This window comes from Cherax quadricarinatus, chromosome 36 (assembly GCF_038502225.1).
Source record: "Cherax quadricarinatus isolate ZL_2023a chromosome 36, ASM3850222v1, whole genome shotgun sequence".
NCBI lineage: Eukaryota > Metazoa > Arthropoda > Malacostraca > Decapoda > Parastacidae > Cherax > Cherax quadricarinatus.
Window position 1 is genome coordinate 5,844,372 of NC_091327.1, and position 14,207 is coordinate 5,858,578.

At 44.2% G+C, this 14,207-nt stretch overlaps 1 protein-coding gene across 2 annotated transcripts in view; it reads right to left on the minus strand.

Moving 5' to 3' along the window:
* LOC128691310 (uncharacterized) overlaps window positions 1-14,207 on the minus strand; it is a 308,431-nt gene that overhangs the window by 79,957 nt on the left and 214,267 nt on the right. For both annotated transcript variants that reach the window (XM_070091675.1, XM_070091674.1), the window contains exon 2: window positions 8,109-8,368. In XM_070091675.1, coding sequence (XP_069947776.1) covers window positions 8,109-8,211 — 103 coding nt within the window. In that variant the 5' untranslated portion in view covers window positions 8,212-8,368. The remainder of the gene's footprint in view (window positions 1-8,108; window positions 8,369-14,207) is intronic.

Sequence of the window (14,207 nt, forward strand, 5' to 3'; positions counted from 1 at the left end):
ACGAAGATGAGCAGGACCCAGACACAGGAGGAAGGGCAAACACACCCCACAGAATCTCCCACCAAAAGATTCCAACCGCAACATTCCCAACGCAACTGAGCAACCTATACCACAACCCACTCACTGTTCCCTCTGCCACCAACCCCCATATCACAAACCTCACCCCAACAGCTGTCCCTTATGGGCATTCTGACCCCACCCCCATCATCACAAACCCCACCTACACCACAGCCCCATATAGGCCCCCACCAAGGCTCTCGCTCCCCCAACCCCAACATTCTTCCATGACCACAATGATAGAAAAGAAACTGAAAGTTTGGTACACAAACGCAGATGGAATAACGAATAAACATGAGGAGTGGAACGAAAGAATCAGTGAAAAATCCCCAGACATCATAGCAGTCACAGAAACAAAACTCGCTGAGACAATAACAGACACAATCTTCCCAATGGGATATCCGATCCTGAGGAAAGATAGAAGGAGTAGAGGGGGAGGAGGGGTTGCACTGCTCATAAAACACCGACTACATTGTAGGTACAATTCAGTCTGGAGAACATAAAGTAGTCATTGGAGTGATGTATAACCCACCACAGAACTGCAGGAGGCCAAGAGAGGAGTATGAAGAAAACAACAGGATGATGGTGGACACACTGGCTGAGGTGGCAAGAAGAGCTCGCTCGAGCAGAGCAAAGTTACTGGTAATGGGCGATTTCAACCACAGGGAGATCGACTGGGAAAACCTGGAGCCACTTGGGGGTCCCGAAACATGGAGAGCCAAGATGATGGATGTGGTACTTGAAAACCTCATGCATCAACATGTCAGAGACACAACCAGAGAGAGAGGGGAGGATGAGCCAGCAAGACTGGAACTTGTGTTCACCCTGAGCAGTTCAGACATTGAGGATATCAATTACGAGAGGCCCCTTGGAGCTAGCGATCACGTGGTTCTGAGTTTTGATTATATAGTAGAGTTACAAGTGGAGAAGGTAACAGGAACTGAAGGGGACAGGCCAAACTATAAAAGGGGGGACTACACAGGTATGAGAAACTTCCTGCAGGAGGTTCAGTGGGACAGAGAAATGGTAGGAAAATCAGTAAATGAGATGATGGAATATGTGGCAACAAAGTGCAAGGAGGCAGAGGAAAGGTTTGTTCCCAAGGGAAACAGAAATAATAGGAAGACCAAAATGAGTCCTTGGTTTACCCGAAGGTGTAGGGAGGCAAAAACTAAGTGCAACAGAGAATGGAAAAGGTACAGGAGGCATAGGACCCAGGAAAACAAGGAGATTAGTAGAAGAGCCAGAAATGAGTATGCACAGATAAGGAGGGAGGCCCAGCGACAGTATGAAAACGACATAGCATCGAAAGTCAAATCTGACCCGAAACTGCTGTATAGCCACATTAGGAGGAAGACAACAGTCAAGGACCAGGTGATAAGGCTGAGGAAAGAAGGTGGAGAACTCACAAGAAACGATCAAGAGGTATGCGAGGAGCTCAACACGAGATTTAAGGAAGTATTTACAGTAGAGAGAGGAAGGACTCTGGAGGGACATACCAGATGGGGACACCAGTAAGGAATACACCAACAAGTGTTGGACGACATACATACAGATGAGGAGGAGGTGAAGAAACTGCTAAGGGACATCGATATCTCAAAGGCAATGGGACCGGACATCTCCCCGTGCATCCTTAGAGAGGGAGCAGATATGTTGTGCGTGCCACTTACCACAATCTTCAACACGTCCCTGGAAATTGGGCAACTACCTGAGGTATGGAAGACGGCAAATGTAGTTCCCATTTTTAAAAAAGGAGACAGAAAAGAGGCACTAAACTATAGACCTGTGTCATTGACGTGTATAGTATGCAAAGTTACGGAGAAGATTATCAGGAGGAGAGTGGTGGAGCACCTGGAACGGAACAAGAGTATAAATGCCAACCAGCACAGATTCATGGAAGGCAAATCCTGTGTCACAAACCTTCTGGAGTTTTATGATAAAATAACAGAAGACACGAGAGAGAGGGGTGGGTTGATTGCATCTTCTTGGACTGCAAGAAGGCCTTTGACACAGTTCCTCACAAGAGATTAGTGCAGAAGCTACAGCATCAGGCGCATATAACGGGAAGGGCACTGCAGTGGATCAGAAAATACCTGACAGGGAGGCAACAAGTCATGGTACGTAATGATGTATCACAGTGGACACCTGTGACGAGCGGGGTCCCACAGGGGTCGGTCCTAGGACCAGTGCTATTTTTGGTATATGTGAACGACATGATGGAAGGGTTAGACTCAGAAGTGTCCCTGTTTGCAGACGATGTGAAGTTAATGAGGAGAATTAAATCTGATGAGGACCAGGCAGGACTTCAAAGAGACCTGGACAGACTGGACACCTGGTCCAGCAAATGGCTTCTCGAATTTAATCCTGCCAAATGCAAAGTCATGAAGATAGGGGAAGGGCACAGGAGACCACAGACAGAGTATAGGGTAGGTGGCCAAAGACTGCAAACCTCACTCAAGGAGAAAGATCTTGGGGTGAGTATAACACCGAGCATGTCTCCGGAAGCACACATCAATCAGATAACTGCTGCAGCATATGGGCGCCTGGCAAACCTGAGAACAGCATTCCGATACCTTAGTAAGGAATCGTTCAAGACACTGTACACCGTGTATGTCAGGCCCATACTGGAGTATGTAGCACCTGTTTGGAACCCGCACTTGATAAAGCACGTCAAGAAACTAGAGAAAGTACAAAGGTTTGCGACAAGGTTAGTTCCAGAGCTAAGGGGAATGTCCTATGAAGAAAGATTAAGGGAAATCGGCCTGACGACACTGGAGGACAGGAGAGTCAGGGGAGACATGATAACAACATATAAAATACTGCGTGGAATAGACAAGGTGGACAAAGACAGGATGTTCCAGGGGGGGGACACAGAAACAAGAGGCCACAATTGGAAGTTGAAGACACAAATGAGTCAGAGAGATATTAGGAAGTATTTCTTCAGTCATAGAGTTGTAAGGCAGTGGAATAGCCTAGAAAATGACGTAGTGGAGGCAGGAACTATACACAGTTTTAAGACGAGGTTTGATAAAGCTCATGGAGTGGGGAGAGAGAGGGCCCAGTAGCAACCGTTGAAGAGGCGGGGCCAGGAGCTAAGACTCGACCCCTGCAACCACAAATAGGTGAGTACAAATAGGTGAGTACACACACACACACACACACACACACACACACACACACACACACACACACAAACACACACACACACACACACACACAAACACACACACACACAAACACACACACACACACAAATAAACACACACACACAAACACACACACACACACACACACAAACACACACACACACACACAAACACACACACGGGAGGTCCAGTGGGACAGAGAACTGGCAGGAAAGCCAGTAAATGAAATGATGGAATATGTAACAACAAAATGCAAGGAGGCAGTGGAAAGGTTTATTCCCAAGGGCAACAGTAACAACGGGAAGACCAGAACAAGCCCCTGGTTTACCCGACGGTGTAAGGAGGCAAAAACAAAGTGCAATAGAGAATGGAAAATGTACAGAAGGCAGAGAACACACGAAAATAGGGAGATCAGTCGCAGAGCCAGGAATGAGTACGCACAGGTAAGGAGGGAGGCCCAGCGACAGTATGAAAATGACATAGCATCGAGAATCAAGACTGACCCGAAACTGTTGTATAGCCACATCAGGAGGAAGACAACAGTCAAAGACCAGGTGATCAGATTAAGGACAGAAGGTGGAGAACTCACAAGAAATGATCAGGAGGTATGTGAGGAGCTGAACAGGAGATTTAAGGAAGTTTTTACAGTAGAGACAGGAAGGGCTGTGGGAAGACAGCACAGATGGGAACATCAAGAGGGAATATACCAACAAGTGTTGGATGACATACGAACAACTGAGGAGGAGGTGAAGAAGCTCTTAAGTGACCTTGACACCTCAAAGGCGATGGGACCAGATAACATCTCCCCATGGGTCCTTAGAGAAGGAGCAGAGATGCTGTGTGTGCCTCTAACCACAATCTTCAACACATCCCTTGAAACTGGGCAACTACCTGAGAAATGGAAGACAGCTAATGTAGTCCCCATATTTAAGAAAGGAAACAGAAACGAGGCACTAAACTACAGACCTGTGTCTCTGACATGTATTGTGTGCAAAGTCATGGAGAAGATTATCAGGAGGAGAGTGGTCGAACACCTGGAAAGGAACAAGATTTTAACTGAAAACCAGCATGGGTTCATGGAAGGCAAATCTTGTATCACAAACCTCCTGGAGTTTTATGACAAGGTAACAGAAGTAAGACACGAGAGAGAGGGGTGGGTAGATTGCGTTTTCCTAGACTGCAGGAAGGCCTTTGACACAGTTCCCCACAAGAGATTAGTGCAGAAGCTGGAGGATCAGGCGCATGTAAAAGGGAGGGCACTGCAATGGATAAGGGAATACCTGACAGGGAGGCAGCAACGAGTCATGGTACGTGAAGAGGTATCACAGTGGGCGCCTGTTACGAGCGGGGTCCCACAGGGGTCAGTTCTAGGACCAGTGCTATTTTTGATATATGTGAACGACATGATGGAAGGAATAGGCTCTGAAGTGTCCCTGTTCGCAGATGACGTGAAGTTGATGAGAAGAATTAAATCGGATGAGGATGAGGCAGGACTGCAAAGAGACCTGGACAGGCTGGACATGTGGTCCAGTAACTGGCTTCTCGAATTCAATCCAGCCAAATGCAAAGTCATGAAGATTGGGGAAGGGCAAAGAAGACCGCAGACAGAGTATAGGCGTGGACAAAGACTACAGATCTCACTCAGGGAGAAGACCTTGGGGTGACCATAACACCGACCACATCACCGGAGGCACACATCAACCAAATAACCGCTGCAGCATACGGGCGCCTGGCAAACCTGAGAATAGCGTTCCGATACCTTAATAAGGAATCGTTCAGGACACTGTACACTGTGTATGTTAGGCCCATACTGGAGTATGCAGCACCAGTCTGGAACCCACACCTGGTCAAGCACGTCAAGAAGTTAGAGAAAGTACAAAGGTTTGCAGCAAGGCTAGTCCCAAGCTCAAGGGAATGTCGTACGAGGAAAGGTTAAGGGAAATCGGACTGACGACACTGGAGGACAGAAGGGTCAAGGGAGACATGATAACGACATACAAGATACTGTGGGGAATAGACAAGGTGGACAGAGATAGGATGTTCCAGAGAGGGGACACAGGGACAAGGGGTCACAACTGGAAGCTGAAGACTCAGACGAGTCACAGGGACGTTAGGAAGTATTTCTTCAGTCATAGAGTCGTCAGGAAGTGGAATAGCCTAGCAAGTGAAGTAGTGGAGGCAGGAACCATACATAGTTTTAAGAAGAGGTATGACAAAGCTCAGGAAGCAGAGAGAGAGAGGACCCAGTAGCGATCAGTGAAGAGGCAGGGCCAGGAGCCGAGTCTCGACCCCTGCAACCACAATTAGGTGAGTACAATTAGGTGAGTACACACACACACACACACACACACACACACACACAAACACACACACACACACACACACACACACACACACACACACACACACACACACACACACACCAACACACACACAGAAGAATTGGGAGTCACAAATCGATACTGCAGTGGCCCGAATAAGGGTCCTAGAAGAATAGGTAAACAGGCTGAAGCGAGGGGTATTGACCAGAGAAGACACAGCATATGAAGCTGGGAGGCCCAACGGGAAGGAAGGAGATATAACTAACGTTAAGGCCATATCAGCCTACCAAGCAGGGCCAAGGAGTGAAGGGGGAGAGTAGCTGGGTGCAGGTGGAGAGGGTGATAGGTTAAATGCAGTGGCACGAACATGCCACCAAGAGCTACACAAAAATGAGAGGAGGAGAGGGTGAAGTCAGTGTTTATTCATGGGTTTCAGGAGAGCAAGGGAAGGACACACACTGAAAGACAGAAAGCGGAAAGAAAGGAGATTGAAAACATCACAGAAATAGGTGAAGAGGACATGTCTGAGATTGTAAATTTTCAGAGAATAGAGGGGTACCTGAAGGGGAGAAAGCGACTGATCAAGCTGATTTTCATGACAGAAACTGTGCGGAACAGGATCCTCCAAGAGAAACCACGGTTGAAGGACTTGGCAGAATACAAGAAGGTGTTCCTAGACTGAGACAGAACACAAACAGAACAACAGCAACTGAGGGAGACGACGAAAAAGCGAAAGGAGCTAGGAGGAGAGACAGGGAAAGAATCAGCAGAGGACATCCAGAGCAGGGCAGAGCAGCAAGAGCAAGCACACAAAGAACCATCCCCAGAACCCAAACACCAATCATGCTATCCCAACACAAACCAGAATTCACACCCACAGCTCCCACTCAACACTCAGCTATAGAATCTTACAGTACACTGCCAGGTCCCCCACCTTCACAGACCCCCAAAACACTGTGTTGGAGAGGAAACTGAATGTATGGTACACTAACACTGATGGAATAACAAATAATTGGGAGGAGTGGCACGAAAGAGTCAAAGAGGCATCACCGGATATCATAGCTCTCACAGAAAAAGCTCACAGGTATGATAACAGATGCCATCTTTCCAATGGGATATCACATCCTGAGGAAAGACAGAAGGAACAGAGGGGGTGGAGGAGTGGCACTGCTGGTCAAAAAACGATGGGATTTTGATGAGCTAGAGAGAGGAGACAGAGGAGAAGCAAGAGATTACATAGTAGGAACGCTTCTGTGTGGAGGTCCCAAGGTGGTAATTGCAGTGATGTATAACCCACCGCAGAGCAGGAGGCCAAGGCAAGAGAGTATGATGAGAGTAATAGAGCGATGGTTGACACACTGGCTGAAGTGGCCAGAAGGGCTCATGCGAGCAGGGCAAAGCTACTGATCATGAGTGACTTTAACCACAAGGAAATCGACTGGGAGAACTTGGAGCCACATGGGGGCCAAGAAACGTGGAGGGCTAAGAAGATGGAGGTGATACTGGAAAACTTCATGTACCAACATGTAAGGGACACTACCAGAGAGAGAGAGAGGAGAGGATGAACCAGCGAGACTGGACCTAGTATTCACCTTGAGCAGTGCAGATATTGAGGACATCACATATGAAAGACCCCTTGGGGCAAGCGATCATGTGGTTTTAAGATTCGAATACACAGTAGAGTTACAGGTGGAGGGGAAAGCAGGAAGAGCCAGACGAAAAAAGCCAGTCTACAAGAAAGGGGACTATGTGGGAATGAAGAACTTTCTGAAAGGGGTTCAGTGGGACAGAGAACTGGCAGGGAAGTCAGTAAACGAGATGATGTAATATGTGACAACAATATGTAAGGAAGCTGAGGAGAGGTTTGTACTCAAGGGTAACAGGAATAATGAGAAAGCCAGGATGAGCTCATGGTTCACCCAAAGGTGCAGGGAGGCCAAAACCAAGTGTGCTAGGGAGTGGAAGAAGTACAGAATAAGGAGAACAGTCGCAGAGCCAGAAATGAACATGCACAGGTAAGAAAGGAGGCCCAGTGACAATATGAAAATGACGTAACAGCAAAAACCAAATCTAACCCAAAGCTGTTGTACAGCCACATCAAAAGGAAAACAATAGCCAAGGACCAGGTAATCAGGCTAAGGAAGGAAGGAGGAGACAAGATACAGTTCTGTCTCACAACATGAAGCCAAGATACAGTTCTGTTTCACAACATGAAGACAAGATACAGTTCTGTCTCACAACATGAAGACAAGGTACAGTTTTGTCTCACAACATGAAGACAAGGTACAGTTTTGTCTCACAAGTTACATGAAGACAACAACTAACACGAACTAACATGAAGTTAATTACTAATATGAAGTTAACAACTAACATGAAGTCAGCTACTAACATGAGCTAACATGAAGATAACAACTAACATGAAGACAACAACTAACAGGAAGACATGGTACAGTTTTGCTTCACCACTAACTTACAATATGTAGTTAATACATTATTCAAGGTCTGGGTGTATCTTGGACCATTACCAGTCCTTAATAATGATCCATGAGAGGACTCACGTGTTTATTCATCATGTATAACTTACCAAGAGCTTGAGCTTCAAAGTTTTGTTGAGATTCTTCACGTGATTGTGAAGATGATAGGAAGGCAGCCATGATCACCACCAGCCATAACATCTTGACCCACATCTTGGTTGTTTGTGTAGCCAGTCACCAGCAGCACCAGTGTGTGTAGCCAGTCACCAGCAGCACCAGTGTGTGTAGCCAGTCACCAGCAGCACCAGTCTGTGTAGCCAGTCACCAGCAGCACCAGTGTGTGTAGCCAGTCACCAGCACTCTAACCTCCCTGTAATTTACAATAGTAATTATAATAATTGAAAATATTTTGTAATCTGGTTAGACTAGACTAGACTATTAATGTTTCAAAAATCAAAAATTTATAGTATATAGGTAAAACACTGGTGTTTCAGAAAGGCAAACAGAAAATATTATGCAAGATTGGATTTTTGCCACTGAAGTGGCTAGTTTATTGTGTACTTCATATTGATCCCGTGGACTGTTGCCCCAGAGTATATGTAAACACAAAAGGCCTAGGAACTAGGTACAGGTACATATAAGTATAATTATCAGTACTATCCCAGTCATAGACATACCTTGCTCACCTTGCTTACGACTCCTCGGTTTCTGACAACTACCCTGGGACCCAAAAGGGTTTACAAAAGTATATATCGATTATATCTACAATTCACTTATGTTCAAGGAAATTTAGGAATTTTGTTTAATATATCTGGTATCTTATTTTCATTAATAATACATCTTGACATGCCACAAGGGTTATTATACTGAGAATATTGAAAAAATACAAATTTTAAAGATGCAAGCTGCACTTTTCAGGTATTATTTGTATGGTCACAACAAACTTCTGTGCAATATTTCAGACCATTTCATGCCCATTTCCCCTCAGCATCGCGATCGACTTTTCGTCAAATTATACACCACTGAAAGCAATTATAATTTATTGGTTGTCAGGATAATAATCAAATGTACATGGTTTATATCATTTTAGGTTGTGAAGATTGTATAATCAAATGTACATGAGTTATATCAATCATCAACTATTTAATTTTAAACTATTACCAGTTATAAGTGAAGTCTTTCTTGGTGCTGAACTTGGGCATCACTTTCCTGGAAAATATTCTTTGCCTGATATATCCATCTCTTGCCTTCTGTCCGGTCACTTCAGTACAAGCTTCAGTCATCAATTTTAACCTTCTCTCAACAGTCTGAGTGTTGTTTGGCCACTTGGGCACCGCCAGTGGAGTCTCAATAATTTTCAGAACCTGTTGATCTGATACAGAAGCAATGACAGAAGGCACAGTTTTGAGTTCAGTCTTCCACTCAATAATGGAATGATAGTTCTTTACTTGCCACTTTAGTTTGGGAATCACTACTTTTCTTGAGTTGACAATAGGAGCCACATTGCCATTCTCCTCATCTTCACTGTCATCCTCATCATCAGTGTAGATTAACAAGTCCTCGACAACAGCATCAGCAGAATCTTCTCCATCCTCATCAGAGCTTTCATAACTTTGTTCTGTCTGCTGATTCTCTTCTCAAAATTTTCTTATCATTGAGACAGCTTTGTCTCTCACAGTCACGTCTTCATCAGTGCACATACCAAGAAGCAGCTGATCTGTGTGAGCAAAATATGAAGTTCTTTAGACAGTCTTCTTCTTCACTTTTCAGATGACTCATAAATTGTAGTGACTGGAAGACGTTCTTTGGACCATGTCTGACATAAAGGTCGCAACTTGATGTGTAACCACATTGGAGCACTGAACTTTAAAATCATAATGACGACTTTTTTCAGCTACTGACTAGGTCTTGATGTTGCCACATACAGCCTAAGGATCCTACTTCATAAAGTATTCCACCTTGACACACACAGCAGACCTGGTTCAAGAGCAGCCAAGTCATCATCAACCACACCAGTGATGACTCCTTTGCAAATCCTATACAAGTATTTCTGGTCCCAGGACAGATCCTCTGCCACCTTGTCATTCAGAGTGGGGAAATCAGTGAAACTGAGGATCCTTGATTTGCTTGCCAATGGGACCTCTCCAATGTTCAGGACCACTTGGCTTACTGTCATAGTGGTAGAAAACAGCCCGAAATGGTAGCTCATTTCCATGAAGCTGACAGAAGAAATAATGGACTGGATGACCAAGCAACATTTCAAGATGATGAATGGCTCCATTGTCAGCTCCGACATTTACAGTAGTTCCGTCAATACGAACACATACAATAGGCTGCTGAGTTAGTTTCTGATCCACCAGAAATGTATAGATAGTCTTGGCAATCTCCTTTCCATGACCTGACTTGGGAGTCACATGAGTGAGATATTCAGTGCCAGGCTCCACCATGATGATGTAATGATCTTTCACAACTCTCTTTGGACCCCATTTCTTGGTCTTCTCATTCTATCATTACACGAGTGGAGGTCTTCTTACCATCAAAATACAGTGATGTGATATTTTCCATGTTTGTTAGGTCATTTTCTTGCCTCTCCATTCGGTATTTGTGTCTGGCATCTCGTAACTTCTGTGCTCCAATAACTTGACTTTTGTCGTCCTTGGTGATAATGCCATAGTCCATTAAGGTGGTGGTAGCAATGGCAGCTACAGCATAATCACTGAGAAAATTAGTTAATGTTTATAAATACTGCAGAGTACAAAGATACAGTACATAAAACACTGCACTGCACTACACAGTAATACAGACATATTCAAAAATTTCAATCACAAATGCTGTAGGCTAAACCTCAACCAATCAAGTTCATATTTGGTACTGAATCTAAGATGTGTATAAGCAACAATGCCTGAAGAGTGCAGCTTTGACGAAAATTTCAGTGCTCCTTATATACTATCTCTATATTCCTCAATAAGTAGACAAGTAAGCACATAGTGTTCAAGATAGTGACCATAGGGCTGACCACATACTTTGTGTGGAAAATAATGTATTTTCTGGAAAAAATACAGTGTATTTTTTATGTAAATTAGTGTAATACATTGTATTTAATAAAATTTATGTTATAAAAAATGGGAAGCCCTGCACCTGTGCAGAGCAGGACTCGCCATTTTTGTTTGAGTTGGACAAAAAACGTTAGTGAATAATCGGAAGAATTTCATGCTCTAGAGGTTATATTGGGCTTAAAACCTCTCAAATAGGAGCCGAAATTGTTGGATGTGCATTCCTGCATAACTTGAGATATCAGACGACTGGACAAGACAGCTCCAGGAACCACAGATAAGCTATCTAAATTTGTGTTATAATTCTGGCCAGCATTATCTTCATGAATTTGGTTAGAATGAGGTTTTTGAGTATGATACACATTAATCTCCAGTCAAATTGGTGAGTGATATTAAGATATATTCTCCTTCTGTTATATAAATGTGTATAAGTATCATTAATTTTAATATAGTCCACCAATTTTTATATTTACCAGAATTCCTGGTGCGTATGTACGTTTCATTTGTAATTAATAGGTCTAGAGCAACTTGTGGATATGACAGTGGTAGGTGTCGAAGGGGGACATTTTTTGTGACCTAGGTGTCCCAAATTCCTACTTGTCTGTAACCTTGATAAATAATAATAATCTTTGCTATCATTTACTGGTATGTACATTATGAGTTACATCCAGATAAATGTAATTTTCCACACTTTGCATTTGGTTTGATCATCATCTGTGTGTGTCAAACTACCAGAAGTACTTGTAACCAAGCCTAAGCTGGCTACTACAACATCAGTCGGTCCATTCGCATTTCATGTTATTCCATTAACGTACTTATTATCTATGCTCATGTTATTACAGTGGGTTACAGATCTATTCAGCTTCTAACTACATTCCTATAACATTCATTTTCATAAATTACTTCCCTCCTAATTTTATTCCTAATTCTAGACACATATACTCCAAAGATATATTCTGTATTTTCCTTCAAGGCACTTTTTTTTAGGCTAATGCATAGTCTAACTAAGGACCCGTGGGCCACAAGTGGCTCCCTGGTTATTTTTTTTTTTTGTGGGTGTGTGTGGCCCACGAGTACTCATATTAATATATTGATTTACTGAATTTTCTTCTACAAAAAATTTTTAAATGTCTGCAGCGCTGAGGTTATGTGATGTAATACTATATTACTAGAATGACAAGGTTACAGTAGCGTGAGAATATTATTCCATGACCATAATTAGTAGGAGTAGGGACGTGTCCTGTACATGTCGTGCCGCATGGGACGGCAAGGGATGCGTCAGTCTACTTCTGGGCTATGGCTGCATCACAGCACGTCTCTAACATTACCCTTCACAATAATGGCTGCATCACAGCACGTCTCTAACACTACCCTTCACAATAATGGCTGCATCACAGCACGTCTCTAACATTACCCTTCACAATAATGGCTGCATCACAGCACGTCTCTAACACTACCCTTCACAATAATGGCTGCATCACAGCACGTCTCTAACATTACCCTTCACAATAATGGCTGCATCACAGCACGTCTCTAACATTACCCTTCACAATAATGGCTGCATCACAGCACGTCTCTAACACTACCCTTCACAATAATGGCTGCATCACAGCACGTCTCTAACATTACCCTTCACAATAATGGCTGCATCACAGTACGTCTCTAACATTACCCTTCACAATAATGGCTGCATCACAGCACGTCTCTAACATTACCCTTCACAATAATGGTTGCATCACAGCACGTCTCTAACACTACCCTTCACAATAATGGCTGCATCACAGCACGTCTCTAACACTACCCTTCACAATAATTCTCAGTAGTAGTACCAGTTCCTAGTAACCAGTTACAAGTAACCAGTGTACCAGTAGATGACTCACTACCAACCGTCTCTGCGTGAATCACTGACTGTATTCATATTGCTGCTGACCATAGCAGGATTTCAAACACCCCCTCACATAGGCACTGTGGGTCAGTCAGTCTTATGATAGAGAGCAGAGAGGCAGGACGGCGGTTGGCGCCTTTACACACATTCCGTTATATTATACGTACTACTAGCCTACGTGAGTATTTTTACCCTATCCACGTTTTCGAAACCCACATGACAAATGGTGGCACCGGTGTGGGAGCGTGGATTTAAGGGTATTTCAAGACGTTAGAAGACTGTTTGTGGGGAGCCGGCAGGTCAAAGGTGAACCGTAGCTAGCCGCTTACCCTCACTCACCACCACCCTGTGTACTCCAACCTGCAAGCCTGTTGCAGCCGTTTTTCAAGCTTCCTGGCTTAGTTCGTGTGCTAATTGCTTCAATCTCCGAGGGGTTGACCTGGATTTTGCAATTAAGCCAGTCAGTAAGCCAGACTGTGGAAGTGAACGCTAGTCAGCCTACCTCAGCCTACCATCCAGCCTGTCTCCTGTCATCCACCTGCTCCTTCATGCTGTGTGCATCGTTACACGTCTTCCAGTCAGCCATTCTCGTGGGTTAAGCCAGTCAGCCAACCCAGCTTCTAACCCAGCTGAGAGAGAGAAGTAAGCCACGCAAGTTCCTCTGAAGTATTGTCTCATATATCGCTTGTGCTTGGATGCTGGTAAGAGTGGTCTTCATCATCCCTGTGGCATTGTGATTTAGTTAAGCCACCTTGTGCATGGTGAGAAGTGCATGGCAGTGAGAGCGCACAGGGCCAGCTTGTCCCGCTGCCCCCACCACCCGCCACCCACCTCATCTACCTGTGGGGTTTTTCTGTACCGGGTCCTAGTACTGTTTTGGCTCACATAATTGGTCAAGAGATTGTAGCTGAGCGCCAACGATAAAGCCAGTTATGTGAGTTCACCGAGAAAGCGTATTTCTTCCGACGACAGTGTGAGTGTAGGCATCATCTCCCGCATAGGACAAGCTTCACCTCATCACTCGTCACCATCACCGTCTACCACTCCAGACTTCAGTGATAATTTTCTGTTTAGAGACATTTTCTTGCATTTAAAGACATTTGCGTGTGTGAGACATTTACAGTGAATTTCTTGTGTACTCTAAGCCTTGTGTTTTCAGTGTAGACTCAGTGTTTCTTTGACTCATTATTTTTGCAATATTTTTTCAGTGTTATCACTCATCTCATATTTTTTTTTATCTGTGTTTTTTTTATTCTACTCTATGTCTTTAG